The following is a 15,980-nucleotide window of genomic DNA, read 5'->3' as shown; positions in this document are numbered from 1 at the left end:
GGGGTGGGGGTGAGGTTGGGGTGTCGGCCCCACGCCTCCCGGCGGCAGGATGGAGGGGTAGGCTTGGGGGCTGTAAACCTGACTCTGGGTGGTGAATGGCAACAGGAGGCTCTGCCTGGGAGAAGGGCCTGATTTATTGCCGTTGCTGTGAGAACAGGTTTACAGCTCGGGAGGCGTCTGGGAGCAGCATAAGGGAGGAGGGGCACCAGCTCTGATGTCATGCAGGGCTGTGCAGCCGCTGTCAGCCGAGGAAGGTCCCGCTTCTGCCCGCCACAGCCTGGTCCCCACAGCGGCCCCGCAGCTGCGGCCAGGCCGCGAGCGGGTCAGACAGAGCCCCGCACAGCGGCCCCGCAGCTGCGGCCAGGCCGCGAGCGGGTCAGACAGAGCCCCGCACAGCGGCCCCGCAGCTGCGGCCAGGCCGCGAGCAGGTCAGACAGAGCCCCGGGGGACGACAGTGCTGGGCCCGACGAGCATCTCGGAGCAGCAGCCCTTCCTGTCTGAGCCAGAGGCCACAGACACGGGTGCTGGGCTGGGTCGGGAGCCGGACAGGTGGCCTCTGCAGTGGGCGCCTAGAAGTCCAGAAGCTGTGGGGGGAGAGCGCTCAGCCTGGGGGTCGGCCCGCCCGGCCCTCGGCTCAGCCTGCTCGGGGACAGGAAGCAGATGCCCGGGCCACCTACCAGCTGCGGCAGCACCTTCTCCAGCTGCTCCACGTCCACACAGGGCAGGTCCTCGGCCTGGGCCTGCCTGATGCTGCGGACGGTCGCCTCTGCCGGGACCGGAGGGGAGGGAAGTGAGCGGCCAGGCTGAGGCCATGACCCCAACCCCCGGGCCTCAGCCCAGCAGTTCAGGAGGTCTCAGATGGCATGGGCCAGGCGACATGTGTGGGCAAAGGGGAGCCGTGCTGTGCCGGTGGGACCAGGCCAGGCTCACCTACGACGAAGACCTTGAGCAGCTGGGCTATGAGCAGCAGTGCGTCCCCGCTGACTGCAGGGTGGAGGGAGGCAGGTCACTGAGCGCCCTCACACCGCCCTGCCAGGGCATGCTGCCCTGCACTCCACTTCCTCCCAGACCCCTGCAGAGCCACCTGTAGCCCCAACTGCCCTCCCGCCCCAGGCTGGTGCCCCACCGCCCCAGGCTGGTGCCCACCTTTGGTCTTGTCGTCCTTGAAGTGCAGGTGCAGCAGCTTGCTCACCAGCTCCTGGGACCAACAGGACAGTGACTGGCCCGCCCCCACCTGCTACCACAGACCCCGCCGGCAGCGGTGGGTGGAGGGTGTGATTTCTGACCCGCGGCCTGGGTGGTGGGCAGGTGGGGCAGCCCAGGTGACAGCTGCCCCTCTGGGGCTCCGGTTCTCCAGGAATCCGGGCAGCCTCATGCCCCCACCTCACACGGCTACTGGGGGAGCAGCCGCGGCCTCCCACCTGCTGGTCCCTGCGGCTACCAGGAAGGGCCAGACCCCAGGAAGAGCTAGGGCGCCCCCTGGGGGCGGCGCCAACAGGAAGCAGCAGCCGCTATACCAGTGACAGAGCAGAGGGCAGGATGGGACGGGAGGCTCTCAGCCTCTCCCCGCTCCCCGGCACCCTTCCCTGCCGCGCCCGGCGCCCGCCCAGGAAGAGCCGTTCAGGGGCAGTGACCGCGCCCCCAGCTGGACGGAGTCCTGGGCTGGAGGCCCTGAGCTGCCAGGTGGGCGGGACAGAGGACAGCCCCGCGCCGTCTCCAGCTGTCATACGGGGTTCTCACAGCCCCCCGCAGTCACCCGGGCCTCGGCGACTATCCCGGGGCCAGGCAGAGCCACGATCCCGGTGATGGAGGAACCGAGGGGAAGGCGGACCAGCGAGAAGCCCCCTCCCGGCAAGGCCGAGGCCACCCTGGGGCTGCGGCCCCCGGCGCCCCTTCCCGGTTACAGCGCTCAGAGCCGAGCGAGCACCGGAGGCCGAGCCGCCTTCGCCGGGTGCAGAGGACCGGCTCCCGCCCTCCCAGTGACGGGCGAGCAGTTCCCATCGCCGACGGCGCCGCGTTCACGGGGTGACCCGTGTCGGGTGCAGGCACGGGCCTGGCCGGCCGGGGCTGTTAACGAAGCGCCGGCGGCGCCCGAAACCAGGCCGAGCTGCAGCGGAGCCACGGGGGCAGCCAGGGGCGCGCGGGCTGGGGTCGCGGCTGGATCTGGGGATGCGCTCGCCCTAAAGGGGCCTCCCGACCCCGACCCCCGCGCCCCCACGCTCACCTTCCGGAAGCCGGCGCTGGTCCCCTCCATGGCCGCCACCGCCGCGCGCGCCCCTCGGCCCGCACTCGCGCTCCCAGCCAATGAGCCCTAAGCGCGCCCCATTTTAGCCACACCCATACGCCTCCAGCCAATCATACCGGAGCGCGCACTCCTAAGCCCTGCCCTCGTCCCCCCTCCCATTGGCTCGGAGCGCGTTGCCCCGACTTCGGGCTGGCGTCCCAGCGCGCGCGCCCGCCCCCTTCTCTCTCATTGGCCAGTGACGAGCACCCTTTTCTCCGCAAAGCCTTTTGGGAGTTGTAGTTCCGCCAGCCGTTCCCGGCGCACCCTGCTCTTCCTGGATACTGAGGCGCCCGCGGACCCCGCCGAGCGATGCGCGAGGTTTGGGGTCCCGAGTACACGTGACGCCTGGCTCGGCCCCGCGGCTCCGCGCCGGCCGCAGGCCACCCCTGTCCACCTGGGGCCTCTCACCTGTAGAGCCCGTTCGTTGTACCCAGCTGGCCCTGACTGAGGACGCTGGGGTCCGGCGCTCGCGGCGTGGAGGCGCCCTGCCGGCGGCCCGGACATGGAGGAGTTCCTGCGCTCCTACAGCCGGCTGTGCCGGGAGCGGGGCGCCGAGCCGCAGGAGACCGTGCTGCAGCGCCTGCACGAGCTGCCGCGGGGCCGGCTGGACTTGGCGGCGCAGAGCCTGACCCTGGACACCTGCAGGGCACTGGGCGCGCTGCTGCCCAGGGAGGCCCAGCTGACGGAGTTGGTCCTGAGCGACTGCATGCTGAGCGAGGAAGGTGGGCGGCGGGCCCCGGCGGCCCGGCACTCCGAGCCCTGGCCCCGGCCGCCTCCCCCGGTCCCGCTGCGCCCGGCCCTCAAGTCCCGAAAGAGACTCCGTCCCACACGTGTCCCCATGGACTCGTAAGGTGACCAGACGGCCCGGTTTTGGCAGGACAAATTGTTAAAAATCGGGACGTCTGGTCACCTTACCATGGAGACCCCGGGAGGTTCCTCCTCTTGGCCTTGGCGTTAAAGCAGGCAGCGAGGTCCCTTCTGCAAGCTTGGGGCAGTTGCTTTGTAACCAAGAAGCATCAGGAGAGTCCAGGGTGCCGGCGGCCTGGCTCCATGCTGGGCAGAGGGTGTGGGTTTTTCAGACCTGACACAGGATGGGGCTCCTGGCTGACGCCCTGAACCTGATTGTGTGTGGGGGCTGCTGCCTGGACCGTCTTCCCTCCCAGGAGTCTGGGGGGGAGGTACCCCAAGATGGGGCCATCCCGGGCCCCTAGGGCAGAGAGTGACTCCCTGCCCCCTTCCAGGGGCCGCTCTGCTGCTCCAGGGGCTGTGTGCCAACACCATCCTGCGGCGCCTGGACCTGAAGGTGCGGGGCCCGCGAGAGGGGGAGGAAGGGGGTGCCCGGCGGCCTGGGGTGTGGCCTGGCTGGAGCCTGTGTCTGTAAGCATCCCTGTGTCCTGGGGGTTCTGGGCGTGTGTGTGTGTGTGTGTGTGTCCAGAGGGTCCCCATAAGCAAACCAAACGAACCGGCCCCCGGTGGCCTGGCCTCGCCCACCGCCTGACCAGGGCCCTGTGGGGTGTGCCCGGCCCGGATAACGGGTCTGCCTCCTCCTGTCTGTCCAGGGCAACAACCTCCAGGCCAGAGGGGCTGAGGCTCTGGGAAAACTCCTCCGACAGAACAAGTCCATTCAGAGGTGAGGTGATGCCCCCCCCCCCCGCACAATGAGGACTGGGTTCTGCCCTGAGGGTTCCCACCTTCCAGCCCGCTGCCCCTGTTTGCCGTCCGTCTGTGGGGATCAGGCGGGTACGGGTTACGCATGTGGCTCCAGACTTCCTGCCAGAGATACCCAGGCCTGCACCCCCCCCCCTCGCCCCCCGGAGCCCCAGGGGCCTCATGGGAGCAGGTGCCCCTCCACCCCTCCCGCAGCCTCACCCTGGAGTGGAACAACTTGGGGGCCTGGGAAGAGGCCTTCGCCACCTTCTGCCGGGCGCTGGCGGGCAACCCCGCCCTGCGGCAGCTGGACCTCCGCAACAACCAGATCAGCCACCAGGGCGCCGAGGAGCTGGCCCTGGCCCTTAAGGCCAACACCGGCCTGCAGCAGCTGGGTGAGCCTGGCCCGCCCCCCGCCCCTGCCACTTCCTTAGTCCCTCGGGAGCCGAGGGCGGGGGTGGGGTGAGCCACACGGCTCCTGCCTGCTGGTGACCCCCCAGAGGAAGCACCCGGCCAGGCCGGCTTCCAGGTGACGAGGTCTCCCCCCTGCTCAGACCTGCGCTGGAACAACATCGGCCTCCTGGGCGGCCGGGCCCTGGCGAGCTGCCTCTCCAGCAACCGGAGCCTGTGGCGGCTGGAGCTGGCCGGGAACAGCGTGCCCAGCGACGTCCTCAGAGCCGTGGGTATGGTGCCGTTTGGAGCCGTCAGACCATAAAGTGACCGAGGCCCCGCCTCCGGGGAGGGGGTGTCCCTGGATTAAAAACGAGGGAGAGCTGCTCCTGGGACCTGCTCATTCGGTTCTTAGATCCCCCGAGGGTGGTCGCCCATTTCACAGATGAGCAAACTGAGGCAGCGTGGCCGAGCTGCTGCCTCCGGAGGCATCTGTCCCTGCCACCCCTGAGTTCACGGCCGTGCATGGGAGCCGTGTGGTTGTAGGGCCACCAGGTCCGAGCCACGGCCTCCGTGGCCCTCGGCCCGGGCCCAGCAGAGCCCCCCGCCTTTCCCAAAGACTCCTCATCCTACCAGCCATCGAGGGCCCCCCCCCCTCGGCTGGAGCCCTGCCCAGCTTGCTCTCCACCTCCTGCTGGGGCTGCCTAGGCCGTGCCACCTCCTTCAGGCTCCTCCGTCCTGGGCCTGCCTCTGGGTCATCACTCCCGACACCAGGCCCCTCCTGGCTGGTCCCTCTCCACATGCTGCCCAGGTCTTCCCAGCGCACGGAGCTCACCCCGTGCTGGAGTCACCCCGTGGCCTTTCACCTCGGGGACAAACGTCTCTCTCCACGTGTGCCCCCACCCCTGCCTGGCGCCCCCCACACCGACGCTGACGCCTCTGCATCCCCCGTGCCCTGGGCGTCGGCATGGCGGCGGGTGAGCCACTGCCACGCACAGGCCTGGTCCTCGGCTGCCGGCCTCTGAGCTCGGGCCGGGCCGAGCCGCCCCCCGGTGGTTCATACGGTGCCCCCCTGCAGAGCAAGCCATGGAGCACAGCCAGGACCGGGAGGCCGCCTCCCGAGAGAGCCGCGCCCGCACCCGCGTGCTCAGCAAGGAGGTGCGGCACCTGCGGGAGGAGAAGTCCAAGCAGGTGAGCCCGGCGCCGCCTGGCACGGCCCCGGCCCGGCTGCGTGGTCCCAGGCCCCTGGCCGGCCTGGCCCCTCCGAGTGGCCGGCACCGGGGGCGCTGCTCCCTGGGGGGTCCCCGCCTTCCCACCGAGCCCCGGCTCTGTGTCTGCCCTCAGTTCCTGGACCTGATGGAGACCATCGAGCAGCAGCGGGAGGAGCTGGCCCGGAGCAGCAGGTGAGCGGGGCTCCGCGGGCGCCAGGGCCCGGGCTGTGCCTCTGACCTCGGGGTGGCCCAGCCTGAGCCTGTCACCTGCTCGCGGGGAAGGGTGTGGCCTGTGCTCTCAGCGAGTGCAGGCAGCACAGTGCTCCCAGCCCCGTGCCTGAGGGGTGGGGGAGCAGGAGACAGGGCGCTGCCCGGGTTCCCTGACCCCCCTCTCTGCCCGAAGGGCGTCGGCCTTGCGCGTGGGGCAGCTTCAGGAGGCCCTGGACGAGAGGCACTCCATCATCAACGCCCTCAAGGCCAAGTGAGCGGAGGGAGGCGGGGGTGGGCGGGAGGCTCCGGGCAGACAGGCCCACAGGCCGGGGGGGTGCAGACACGGGCCCGCGTTCCTGTGTGTAAAGTGAAGGTGGGAACAGCTTGGAGGAGGTGAACAGCGGCCGGGGGGACAGTGTGAACGGAGGCTTTTGTGAGGTGGAGGCGAGGCCCGGGCCAGCCTGGCGGGCTCAGGAGGGGCGGACGGCTCTCCCTGCAGGCTGCAGATGGCCGAGGCCGCCCTGGCGCTGTCGGAGCAGAAGGCCCAGGACCTGGGGGAGCTGCTGGCCGCGGCGGAGCAGGAGCAGCAGAGCCTGGCGCAGAAGCAAGCCAAGGAGCACCGGCTGCAGCAGCAGGTGGGCGGGCGGGGGCGGCGTGGACGCCAGGCCGGACGTGGCAGCAGGCGGCCCACACTGGTCCCTCCCCGCCTCGCCCCTAGGAAGCTGCAGAGCGCGAGTCCAAGCTGCTCAGAGACCTGTCCGCTGCCAACGAGAAGAACCTGCTACTGCGAAACCAGGTAGAGGGGTGCGGGCCCGGTAGAGGGGTGCAGGGCCAAGTAGAGGGGGTGCGGGCCCGGTAGGGTTCAGGGCCCGGTAGAGGGGTTCAGGGCCCGGTAGAGGGGGTGCGGGCCCGGTAGAGGGGTGTGGGCCCGGTAGAGGGGTGCGGGCCCGGTAGAGGGGTGTGGGCCCGGTAGAGGGGTGCGGGCCCGTAGGGGGGTGCAGGGCCCGGTAGAGGGGTGCGGGCCCGTAGGGGGGTGCAGGGCCCGGTAGAGGGGTGCAGGGCCGGTAGAGGGGTGCGGGCCCGTAGGGGGGTGCAGGGCCCAGTAGAGGGGTTCAGGGCCCGGTAGAGGGGTGCGGGCCCAGTAGGGGGGTTCAGGGCCCAGTAGAGGGGTGCGGGCCCGATAGGGGGGTGCGGGCCCGGTAGGGGGGTTCAGGGCCCGGTAGAGGGGTGCGGGCCCGGTAGAGGGGTGCGGGCCCGGTAGAGGGGTTCAGGGCCCGGTAGAGGGGTGCGGGGCCGGTAGAGGGGTGCAGGGCCCGGTAGAGGGGTGCGGGGCCGGTAGAGGGGTGCAGGGCCCAGTAGAGGGGTGCGGGCCCGGTAGAGGGGTGCGGGCCCAGGCCCAGGGTGTGCGAGGCTGGGGAGAGCGGCCCCTCCACAGAGCCGGCTTCCCAGGTGGACGAGCTGGAGCGGAAGGCGAAGTCGCAGCAGGACCAGCTGTTCCGGGCCAGGCAGGAGCTGACCACCACGGCGGCCGAGCTGAAGATGCGGGCCGTGCAGGCCGAGGGTGGGCGCCGGCGGGGGCCGGGGGCCGGGGGCGGGCGGGCTGAGGCCTGGGGACGGGGGCGGGGCAGGTGAGCGGGCGGAGGCCTGGGACGGGGCCCGAGGAGCCGGTCCATGGCTGCCTTCCCGTCAGAGCGCCTGGACCTGGAGAAGCGGCGGTCTCGGCAGAGCCTGGAGGACGCGGAGCAGCTGCGCGCCAAGGAGGTGCCTCCTTCCTGTCTGGCCTCGCGCTCCCCCTCTGCCCGCCTGGGCCTGCAGGCGCCTCAGGGCAGCCCGACGTCCCCAAGGACCCCCCTGGCTGGGCTCCCCTCACGCCCTCGGGTGCTAGGTGGCAGCCTTTCACCTGCCCCGGCCGACACCAGACCCAGAACCTCCTAACCAGGGCCCGGAGGGACCCTCCTGGGGCCGCCGCGCAGGCTGCCGAGGGCTCGGTGCCGCCGGGCGTGGCGCTGGGACCTGCCCTCCATCTCTGCTTCCTGAGAAGCTCGGGGCAGCCCCTGGGAAGGAACAGGGTCCCCGAGATCCCCCTGCCTCCCAGGGTCAGGGTCCCACGGGGGGGGCGGGAGGGGGGCTGGAGCCAGCCCAATGGCCCTGGCCCTGCCCCCGGCAGGTGGAGCACATGGCACGCCACCTGGAGGAGAGCGAGCGGGCCCTGCAGGAGCGGGTGCAGAGGCTGGAGGCCGCGCGGCTGTCCCTGGAGGAGGTGATGCAGGCCGGGCTCCGGGGACCCCCTCCCTCAGCCACGGAGGCCCCATCGGTGGGCAGAGCCGGGAGGAGGGCCAGCCGGTCTCTGTGCTGCAGGAGCTGAGCCGGGCGAAGGCGGCGGCCCTCGGGGAGCGCGGCCGGGCTGAGGAGGAGCTCATGAAGGCCAAGAGCCAGGTCCGCCTGGAGGAGGTGAGGCCGGGGCCCGGCTGCAGAGGGGACGGGAGCTCCAGAGTGCAGGCGGGGAGCAGGCAGAACGGACCCGTGTTACACTGACACCGTGTCCAGGTGGGGGAGGAGTCAGGCCCCACGGCCCACGGCCCACGCCTGGTTGAGCTGCACTGACCACATTGTTCAAACGAAAGCTCCCTGGTCGGAGAGGGCTCGCTCCTCGCTGCTGCCTGGGGGTCCCCGGCAGGAGCTGGGGCCACGCCCGGGCCACAGGCAGGCCCCGCACTCACCAGCCCGTGGCCCCTGCAGCAGCAGCGCCTGGGGCACCTGGAGGAGAAGCTGCGGCTGCTGGCGCAGGCGCGGGACGAGGCGCAGGCCACCTGCCTGCAGCAGAAGCAGATGGTGGCCGAGGCCCAGGCGCGGGGCGGCCAGCTGGGCCTGCAGGTGGAGGCGCTGAGGCGGCGCCTGGAGGAGCTGCAGCAGGTAACCGGGCCTTCGGGGGCTCCCTCCGGGGTGCCTGCCCCCGCTCCCCCCGCGCCCTCTCACCCATGTGCCTGGCAGGAGCTGAGCAACAAGGACCAGGAAAAGGTGGTGGAGGTGACCCGGGTGCGGGTGGAGTTCCAGGAGCAGAACGGCCGCCTGCAGGCGGAGCTGGCCGCCCAGGAAGGGCTGAAGGAGAAGGTGGCAGCCCTGGAGCGCCAGCTGAGAGGTGAGGGCCCGCCCCCCCCCCCCCCAGGGCCCTGCAGGACCCGGTCTCCCTGGCCATAGGTGGGGGCGGGGCTGGGACAAGGTCTGGCTCTGAGAGGCGCCTATGGGACCCCAAACCCCACCGGCGTCCTCTCTGTGGCCCTCTGAGCGGCTGATGCCTGGGCACTGAGCTTCCTCCCCCGCAGTGATGGCGAGTGGCCACCGGGAGGCGCTGCTGGACCGGGAGAGCGAGAACGCCAGCCTCCGCGAGAAGCTGCGATTGCGGGACGCGGAGATCGCGCGCATCCGGGAGGAGGAGGCGCAGAGGGCCAGCTTCTTGCAAAGCGCGGTCCTGGCCTACGTGCAGGGGTCCCCCGCGAGGGCCCTGAGCCCCCACAAGTGAGGGAGGCGGAGCCCCCAGGACAGCGGGGAGGTGGCGGCTGGCGGTGCGGGGTGCGGGGTGCAGCCGCCCCGAGAAATCGGTGCCAAGACCATCTGCTCCCAGCTCAGCCCCCACCCCGGGGGCTCCCAGGCGGCCACTGGCGGGAGTGGCCGGCGCCCCTGCCCTGCCCCGCGGACCCACCCCGACACGGGCGCCTGAGACGACGCGGGTGACGGGGGACCCTGGGGGGCAGAGCCCTCCCGGCTCCCTCCTCACCCCGCATCGCCTTCCAGTGTGGACTCAGGGCGTTTGAAATAAAGAACTTTTCCACTTTGTGATACGTTCTGGCTCCGGCCTTCTCCGTCAGCCTGCGCCCCGCTGCGAGTCCGGGAGGCCGGCTGGCCCCGGGCAATGGCCTGGGCGCTGCTGGCCGCCCCCGGGGGGCTGTGCCTGCAAACGCCCAGGTCCCCGCGCGTCCCCGCAGGCGGGCGGCGGGCCGGGAGCGTCCCCTGGGCGGCCACGCGCGCGGACACCCCGCGTGTGCATCGCGGCGGCTGTCCTCGGGGCTCGCGGCCTGGGAGCCCCGTGCGCCCGGCCGAGCTCCGAGCCCGGGGGGCGGGGGGCGGGGGGCCGGGCTCCGGGGGGCGGGGAGCGAGGGGCCGGGCTCCGGGACCGGCGGGCGGGGGGCGGGGGGCGGGGGGCGAGGGGCCGGGCTCCGGCGGGCGGGGGGCTCCGGGCCCGCACCCCCTCCCTCTCCGGAAGCCCGCGCCCCCGGCGGGCGCGCTCGGCTGTGTCCGCGCCCGGCGCTCGGCGGCGCTCGGCTGTCTCCGCCGCTCGGCTCGGCCCGGCGCTCGGCCCGGCGCTCGGCTCGGCTCGGCCGGTGCGGCGGGCGCTGCGGGCGCGGCGGGCATTTCTCCGCAGCTGCCCCCGCGCCGGGCCGCGCCCATGCAGGCCATCAAGTGCGTGGTGGTCGGCGACGGGTGAGTGCGGGGCCGGGCGCGGGGCCGGGGCGGCGGAGGGTGCGGCGGGGCGGGGCGGGCCGGCTCCCCGCTCCCCGCGAGGCCTCCCGCCGGCCCACCTGATGCTCCGGGCCGGACCGGGCCTCCATGCGGGCGGGGCGGGCCTCACCGGCGGCACCGGCCGCCCTCCCTCCCGCCGCCCTCGGCCCGCAGCCCGCTCCCAGGCCCCCTCCCGGGCCGGGCGCTGCGGGTCCTGCACGCGGGACCCCGTCCCCGGGCCCTGGGGCGGGGCTGGGCCGGGGCCGGGGCGGGGCTGCCTCGCGGCCGCGGGTCCGAGGGCCCGGAGCCACGTGCTGCCCTCCGCCCGCAGCGCCGTGGGCAAGACCTGCCTGCTCATCAGCTACACGACCAACGCCTTCCCCGGGGAGTACATCCCCACCGTGTGAGCGCGGGGCGCGGGGCGGGGCGGGGCGCGGGGTCCGGGGGGCTCCGGGGGGGCCGGGCTCCGGGGGGCGGGGGGCCGGGCTCCGGGGGGGCGGGGGGCGCGGGGGCCGGGCTCCGGGGGGCGCGGGGCTGGGGGCGCGGGGGCCGGGCTCCGGGGGGCGCGGGGCTGGGGGCGCGGGGGCCGGGCTCCGGGGGGCGCGGGGCGGGGGGCGCGGGGGCCGGGCTCCCGGGCCGCCGGTGACCCCCGTCCCCGCAGGTTCGACAACTACTCGGCCAACGTGATGGTGGACGGGAAGCCGGTGAACCTGGGGCTGTGGGACACGGCGGGGCAGGAGGACTACGACCGCCTGCGGCCGCTCTCCTACCCGCAAACCGTAGGCGGCGGCGGCCCCGGGGGGCGGGGGGTGAGGCCCTGGGGGGACGCGGGCCTCCTGGGCCACCTCCACCCGGCTCCTCCCTCCCCAGGACGTCTTCCTGATCTGCTTCTCCCTGGTGAGCCCGGCCTCCTTCGAGAACGTGCGCGCCAAGGTAGGGGGGGCTCCGAGGGGAGGAGGGCCGGGGGCCTGGGGGGCCCGAGGGGAGGAGGGGATGGGGGATGGGGGGCCTGTCCGACGGGAGGAGGGCCGGGGGCTTGGGGGGCCCCGAAGGGAGGAGGGTCTGGGGGGTCGGGGGCCTGGGGGGCCCCAGGGGAGGCGGGCCGGGGGCTTGCTCTGATGGGACAGGGTCTCTGGCCTGAAGACCTCGCCAGGCTAACGGTCCTCGGGAGGTGGAGACGCCCTTTGCCTGGTGTGGGTCTCAGGGCTGGGGGACAGGGTACGGGCTGGGCAGGGTGGTGAGAGGGGAAGGGCCCCGGCTTCCAACAGGCCTGGAAGCTTCCACCTGGGGATTCTTGCTTTTTAAAATATATTTTACTGATTTTTTACGGAGAAGAAGGGAGAGGGACAGAGTTAGAAACAGTGAGAGAAACATTGATCAGCTGCCTCCTGCACACTCCTTACTGGGGATGTGCTGGAAACCAAGCTATATGCCCTTAACCTGGGACCCTGGAGTCTGCAGGCCGACGCTCTATCCAATGAGCCAAACCGGCTTGGGATCTTTCTTTCTTTTAAAAATATGTTTTTATTGATATCAGAGAGAAAGGGAGAGGGAGCAAAACATCACTGATGGGAGAGAATCATTGTTCGGCTGCCTCCTGCAGGCGCCCTCCTGGGGATACAGCCCAAAACCCGAGCCTGTGCCCTGACGGGAATCGAACCCTGAACCCTTCAGTCCACAGGCTGACACTCCATCCCCTGAGCCACACCAGCCAGGGCCCGGCTGGGGATTCTTGTCCCCCATCCGGCCGCGCGGTCGGCTGTGAAGCGGGGTGCTGAGTGTGGGTCTGGGGCCGTGAGGCAGGCGCCCTGGGGAGGAGCCCGGAGGGTGGGTCAGCGCTCCCTCCCCGCAGTGGTACCCGGAGGTGCGGCACCACTGCCCCCACACGCCCATCCTGCTGGTGGGCACCAAGCTGGACCTGCGGGACGACAAGGACACCATCGAGCGGCTGCGGGACAAGAAGCTGGCGCCCATCACCTACCCGCAGGGCCTGGCCATGGCCCGGGAGATCGGTGAGTGGGCCCTCCGGCCACGGACCCGCCCGCCCCCTCGCCCTCGTCCCCCTGCCTCACTCTCATCTCCTCCCTCTCCCTGCCCCAGGGCCCCTGCCCTCCTGCCTCACTCTCCTCTCCTCTCCCCGGCCCAGGCTCGGTCAAGTACCTGGAGTGCTCGGCCCTGACCCAGCGCGGCCTGAAGACCGTGTTCGACGAGGCGATCCGGGCGGTGCTGTGCCCGCCGCCCGTGAAGAAGCCGGGGAAGAAGTGCACCGTCTTCTAGCCCGGCCTGGGGACCCCCCCCCCCGCGCCCCCCCCCCCCCCCCCCCCGTCTGCTGTCGTGCTGAGCTGTCCTGTGTCCAAGTCTGCTGTGGGGTGCGGGGGGTGGGGAAGGCCAGGAGCATGGGGGGCCAGGCGGTGGGTTCAGCCTCGCTCCTCCTCGGTGGGGCCCGGCTCAGCCTGCCCGGCCCGCAGAGCCGGGAGGGAGCGGGGTCTCCCTCAGGCTGCAGGAGGGGGTGCAGGGAGCCCCAGGATGGGCTTCCCTGACGGGGGCGGGGGCGGGGTTGAGGGTGGGGGGTGGGCTTCTGTCCCTGTTTTATTTTATACAATAAACGTTCTCCAGCATCTGCTGCCTCTGACCGTCGCCCTGGTGCGGGGGGTGAGCCTGTTCCGAGGCCCCAACCCCACAGCAGCCCCGGAGGGGAGTGGGAGCCAGTGTATCTGGCCCGGGTGGGGGTGGGGGCGGAAAGAGCCCGGCATGGGCCTGTGGGGGAGCCCTCGGGCTCCGGGTGTGGGGGGACAGTCAGCGGTCGGCGTGGGGGGACAGTCCGCAGTCAGGCCCGGAGCCCCGTGTGTGCGGCCCCCCCACGCTCCCCCTCCTGTGTGTGTGGCGCTGAGTCTGCGAGAAGTCAGGGGGGCTGTCCAGGCTGAGAACCCAGCGGACCAGGTGCAGAGGTCAGCATGGCGAGGTGGGGGCAGCCAGGGGCCAGGGGCCACAGGAGGTCGGGACGGTGGGGGTGAGACCGTCGGCCGGAGCTGAGGCCCAGGCGCCCGGACTTCAGCCCCGGCCGCGGGCACGGCTCCAGGCAGCCCGTGACCCGAGGCCGCGGTCTGAGAGGGCTCACTGGCCTGTAGGGCCAGCAGCCAGGTTTTCGGGAACTTTGCTGCTTAAACAGCCATTGTTAGGAGCTACAGGAACTTCTGGAAGGTTCCAGCCTCCGGAAAGGGGGCCTCGTCTGAAGACCTCAGGCCAGGAGCCAGGCTGCCACCGGCCAGGGCCCCGGGGACCCCTGTCCACCCGCCCCCAGCAGGGCCGGCAGGCTGAGCAGCAGCATCGTGTTTATTGGGGGGCGGAGGGGGCAGGGCTCACAGGGAGCAGGGCTTGGGGGGCTCAGGTGGCCAGGAAGCCCCCGTCCACGGGCACCGCGGAGCCGGTGGTCATGCTGCTGCTGTCACTCAGCAGGAAGAGGACGGCGTCCACCACGTCCTGCTCCTCTGCGGGCGGAGGGGGTGGGAAGCTCCTCTCTCCTCGCCCAGGCAGGCCGTGCCCCCCCCGCACCCCCCCCCCCCGACTCACCCGCAAACCTGCCCAGCGGGATCCGGTCCAGCATGGTCTTGGCCTTCACGGGGTCGCTCCAGTTGGCCTTGCCCATGGGGGTCATCACCACCGTGGGGTTCACTGTGTTCACGCGGATCTGTGCAGGGACAGACGGGGGCTCAGCACGGCGGGCTGGGGGGCCCGGCACCCAGGGATGGGGCGCCCCAGCAGGCCCACCTTGTGAGGCCCGAGCTCCATAGCCATCACCTTGGTCAGCATGTCCAGGGCCCCCTTGGTGGCACCTGTGCGGAGGGGCTGTAAGTGGGGGCCGGCTGCAGGCTGGGGGTGGGGGTAGGGCGCACTCACAGTAGACGCTGTGGTTGGCGAGTGCCCGCTGGGAGGCCTGGCTGGACACGTTCACGATGGACCCGGGGGCCCCGCGGGCGATCAGGCCCCGCGCCACGATCTGGAATTCAGAGACGGTGAGGGGGCCATCCCCCTGGCCCTCCGCGCCCCCCCCCCCCCGCCACTCACCTGGGACACCTGCACCCCCCCCCCCCCCCCGCCATTCACCTGGGACACCTGCCCCCCGCCCCCCGCCCTGGCCGCTCACCTGGGACACCTGGACCACCGCCCGCAGGTTCACGTCGAAGGCGCTGCGAGCAGACGGGCAGACATCTGGTCAGGGGCTGGGCTGCGCCCTGGGGGTCCCTCCCGCCCGCCCCGGGGGCCTCACGTGTCACAGGCCTCCTTGGTGACCTCCAGGAAGGGCTGCAGCAGCGCCATGGCGGCGTTGTTCACCAGCAGGTCCACCGGGCCCACGCCGGCCAGCGCCCGCTCCGTGGCCGCCCAGTCGCCCAGGTCCACGCACACGGGCTCCACCCCCGGGCACTGCTCGTGGGGGACGGCAGTTATTGGGGGACGGCATTCACGGCGGGGGGGGGGCATCATTCACGGGGGACGGCAGTCATGGGGGACGGCATTCACGGGGGAGGGGGGGGGACGGCATTCACGGGGTGGGGGGGTGGGGGGGGGAGGGACGGCATTCACGGGGGAGGGGGGGGGACGGCATTCACGGGGGACGGCAGTGAGGGAGCTCTGCCTGAGGAGGGCACAGGGGGCTCTGCCCACAGGGAGGGGCTGCGAGGCTGAGCTCTCAGACCCACGGGGGGGGGGGGTCCCCAGGAGCCGGCACCTTCTTAGGGCTCAGAACCCCCGGACGCTGGGGAGGCGGGAGGGAGGTGGCTGGCCTCTGCGCCGCTGGGAGCTTGGGGACCAGCCCCCCACAGCTCACTTCCTCCTGCCCGCCCTCCCCGCCGCCTGGGCCGGCGCCAGGCCGCCATGTCTGCTGCTTCCAGCCCGGAGGCGGCGCTCCCGGAGGCCGCTCGGAGCCCGGAGTCTGCGCGCTCGGCCCCGCGGCCCGACCCGCCCGGTGCCCGGGGCCGGGGCCCGCCGCCCGGGGCCGTACCTCGCGGACCAGGCTGTCCAGGTCGCCCTGGGTGCGGCTCACGGCCACCACCCGCACCCCCGCCGCGTGCAGCGCCCGGACCGTGCTGCGCCCGATGCCTGCGGGGAGCGGAGCGGGGAGCGGGCTCAGAGGGGCGGGGAGCGGGGGGCGGAGCGGGGAGCGGGCTCAGAGGGGCTCAGGGGGGGCGGGGAGCGGGGAGCGGAGCGGGGAGCGGGGAGCCGGGCTCAGAGGGGCGGGGAGCGGGGGGCGGAGCGGGGAGCCGGGCTCAGAGGGGCTCAGAGGGGCCCCGGGCAGCCCCGCCCGCCGCCCCGCCGCCGCCGCACCTTTGCCCGCCCCGGTGACGAGCGCCCGGCGCCCCGCGAGCCCCAGCTCCATGGCGGTGCCGAATGCGGCGCCTGGGGCCGGGCTGCGCTCCGGGCTGCGGGCGGGGCGGGGCGGCGCGGCGCGGGGCGGGGCAGGGCCTGGCGGACGATTGGCCCAAAGGAGGGGGCGCGGCGGGGCCGGTGGCGAGGCACCGCGGAGCGCGAAGCGGGTCCGGCTGGTCCCGCCCGCCTTGTCCTGCGCGGGGACCACGGCGGCCAAGCCCGGTGTGGGGGTGACCAATGGGAACGCGGGGCTCATGCTGCTGCTTTTTAAAAAAAATTAATATTTTATTGATTTTTTTACAGAGAAGGGAGAGGGAGAGAGAATAAGAAACACCGACCAGCTGCCTCCTGCACACTCCCTACCGGGGATGTGCCCG

General features: G+C 72.6%; 4 protein-coding genes and 1 long non-coding RNA gene across 8 annotated transcripts; 3 read left to right on the top strand and 2 right to left on the bottom strand.

Moving 5' to 3' along the window:
• Window positions 1-115: 115 nt before the first annotated feature.
• On the bottom strand, window positions 116-2,330 carry CENPX (centromere protein X). The gene is made up of 6 exons (XM_084862118.1): window positions 2,225-2,330; window positions 1,147-1,198; window positions 931-984; window positions 678-766; window positions 409-584; window positions 116-301 (listed from the first exon to the last, which is right to left on the bottom strand). Exons 1-5 carry the CDS (start codon window positions 2,252-2,254, stop codon window positions 570-572), a joined length of 240 nt encoding a protein of 79 aa, XP_084718244.1. The 5' UTR covers window positions 2,255-2,330; the 3' UTR covers window positions 116-301; window positions 409-569.
• On the top strand, window positions 199-517 carry LOC311610639. The gene is made up of 3 exons (XR_014792996.1): window positions 199-280; window positions 332-375; window positions 429-517. It is a non-coding gene; the product is annotated as an uncharacterized lncRNA (long non-coding RNA).
• A 217-nt stretch (window positions 2,331-2,547) lies between the features above and the next one.
• Window positions 2,548-9,581, top strand: LRRC45 (leucine rich repeat containing 45). 2 transcript variants are annotated; one of them, XM_084861961.1, is made up of 17 exons: window positions 2,548-3,006; window positions 3,526-3,587; window positions 3,844-3,914; window positions 4,148-4,326; window positions 4,486-4,614; window positions 5,400-5,512; window positions 5,666-5,724; window positions 5,936-6,013; window positions 6,242-6,377; window positions 6,461-6,538; window positions 7,192-7,303; window positions 7,433-7,503; window positions 7,910-8,002; window positions 8,101-8,193; window positions 8,485-8,655; window positions 8,734-8,881; window positions 9,066-9,581. In XM_084861961.1, exons 1-17 carry the CDS (start codon window positions 2,787-2,789, stop codon window positions 9,260-9,262), a joined length of 2,010 nt encoding a protein of 669 aa, XP_084718087.1. In that variant the 5' UTR covers window positions 2,548-2,786; the 3' UTR covers window positions 9,263-9,581. The 2 variants fall into 2 exon arrangements, with proteins under 2 accessions (XP_084718087.1, XP_084718086.1); XM_084861960.1 differs by having other exon boundaries at window positions 2,549-3,006; window positions 8,482-8,655.
• Window positions 9,582-10,036: 455 nt separating this feature from the next.
• Window positions 10,037-13,413, top strand: RAC3 (Rac family small GTPase 3). 2 transcript variants are annotated; one of them, XM_084862088.1, is made up of 6 exons: window positions 10,038-10,221; window positions 10,571-10,642; window positions 10,901-11,018; window positions 11,110-11,172; window positions 12,092-12,251; window positions 12,386-13,413. In XM_084862088.1, exons 1-6 carry the CDS (start codon window positions 10,187-10,189, stop codon window positions 12,514-12,516), a joined length of 579 nt encoding a protein of 192 aa, XP_084718214.1. In that variant the 5' UTR covers window positions 10,038-10,186; the 3' UTR covers window positions 12,517-13,413. The 2 variants fall into 2 exon arrangements, with proteins under 2 accessions (XP_084718215.1, XP_084718214.1); XM_084862089.1 differs by lacking the exon at window positions 10,571-10,642 and having other exon boundaries at window positions 10,037-10,221; window positions 12,386-12,645.
• Window positions 13,414-13,554: 141 nt separating this feature from the next.
• DCXR (dicarbonyl and L-xylulose reductase) lies at window positions 13,555-15,691 on the bottom strand. 2 transcript variants are annotated; one of them, XM_084862067.1, is made up of 8 exons: window positions 15,562-15,691; window positions 15,239-15,336; window positions 14,507-14,661; window positions 14,384-14,426; window positions 14,137-14,236; window positions 14,038-14,072; window positions 13,810-13,927; window positions 13,555-13,727 (listed from the first exon to the last, which is right to left on the bottom strand). In XM_084862067.1, exons 1-8 carry the CDS (start codon window positions 15,611-15,613, stop codon window positions 13,624-13,626), a joined length of 705 nt encoding a protein of 234 aa, XP_084718193.1. In that variant the 5' UTR covers window positions 15,614-15,691; the 3' UTR covers window positions 13,555-13,623. The 2 variants fall into 2 exon arrangements, with proteins under 2 accessions (XP_084718193.1, XP_084718192.1); XM_084862066.1 differs by having other exon boundaries at window positions 14,008-14,072; window positions 15,562-15,690.
• Window positions 15,692-15,980: the final 289 nt, after the last annotated feature.

This window comes from Pipistrellus hanaki (assembly GCF_964339955.1).
Source record: "Pipistrellus hanaki genome assembly, chromosome: 16".
Taxonomy (NCBI): Eukaryota; Metazoa; Chordata; class Mammalia; order Chiroptera; family Vespertilionidae; genus Pipistrellus; species Pipistrellus hanaki.
This window is presented reverse-complemented; position numbering and strand designations above follow the sequence as displayed.

Excerpts from the sequence above, each read along its gene's own strand:
- CENPX (XM_084862118.1), bottom strand. The coding sequence starts at position 2,254 with ATGGAGGGGACCAGCGCCGGCTTCCGGAAG. Across the intron at positions 1,199-2,224 it reads CCAGCGCCGGCTTCCGGAAG|GAGCTGGTGAGCAAGCTGCT; the intron begins GTGAGCGTGGGG and ends TGTTGGTCCCAG. Across the intron at positions 985-1,146 it reads CAAGGACGACAAGACCAAAG|TCAGCGGGGACGCACTGCTG; the intron begins GTGGGCACCAGC and ends TCCACCCTGCAG.
- LRRC45 (XM_084861960.1), top strand. The coding sequence starts at position 2,787 with ATGGAGGAGTTCCTGCGCTCCTACAGCCGGCTGTGCCGGGAGCGGGGC. Across the intron at positions 6,539-7,191 it reads ACCTGCTACTGCGAAACCAG|GTGGACGAGCTGGAGCGGAA; the intron begins GTAGAGGGGTGC and ends CCGGCTTCCCAG. Across the intron at positions 7,504-7,909 it reads AGCAGCTGCGCGCCAAGGAG|GTGGAGCACATGGCACGCCA; the intron begins GTGCCTCCTTCC and ends TGCCCCCGGCAG.
- RAC3 (XM_084862088.1), top strand. The coding sequence starts at position 10,187 with ATGCAGGCCATCAAGTGCGTGGTGGTCGGCGACGG. Across the intron at positions 10,222-10,570 it reads TGCGTGGTGGTCGGCGACGG|CGCCGTGGGCAAGACCTGCC; the intron begins GTGAGTGCGGGG and ends CTCCGCCCGCAG. Across the intron at positions 11,019-11,109 it reads CGCTCTCCTACCCGCAAACC|GACGTCTTCCTGATCTGCTT; the intron begins GTAGGCGGCGGC and ends CTCCCTCCCCAG.
- DCXR (XM_084862066.1), bottom strand. The coding sequence starts at position 15,613 with ATGGAGCTGGGGCTCGCGGGGCGCCGGGCGCTCGTCACCGGGGCGGGC. Across the intron at positions 15,337-15,561 it reads CGTCACCGGGGCGGGCAAAG|GCATCGGGCGCAGCACGGTC; the intron begins GTGCGGCGGCGG and ends CGCTCCCCGCAG. Across the intron at positions 14,427-14,506 it reads ACCAAGGAGGCCTGTGACAC|CGCCTTCGACGTGAACCTGC; the intron begins GTGAGGCCCCCG and ends GTCTGCTCGCAG.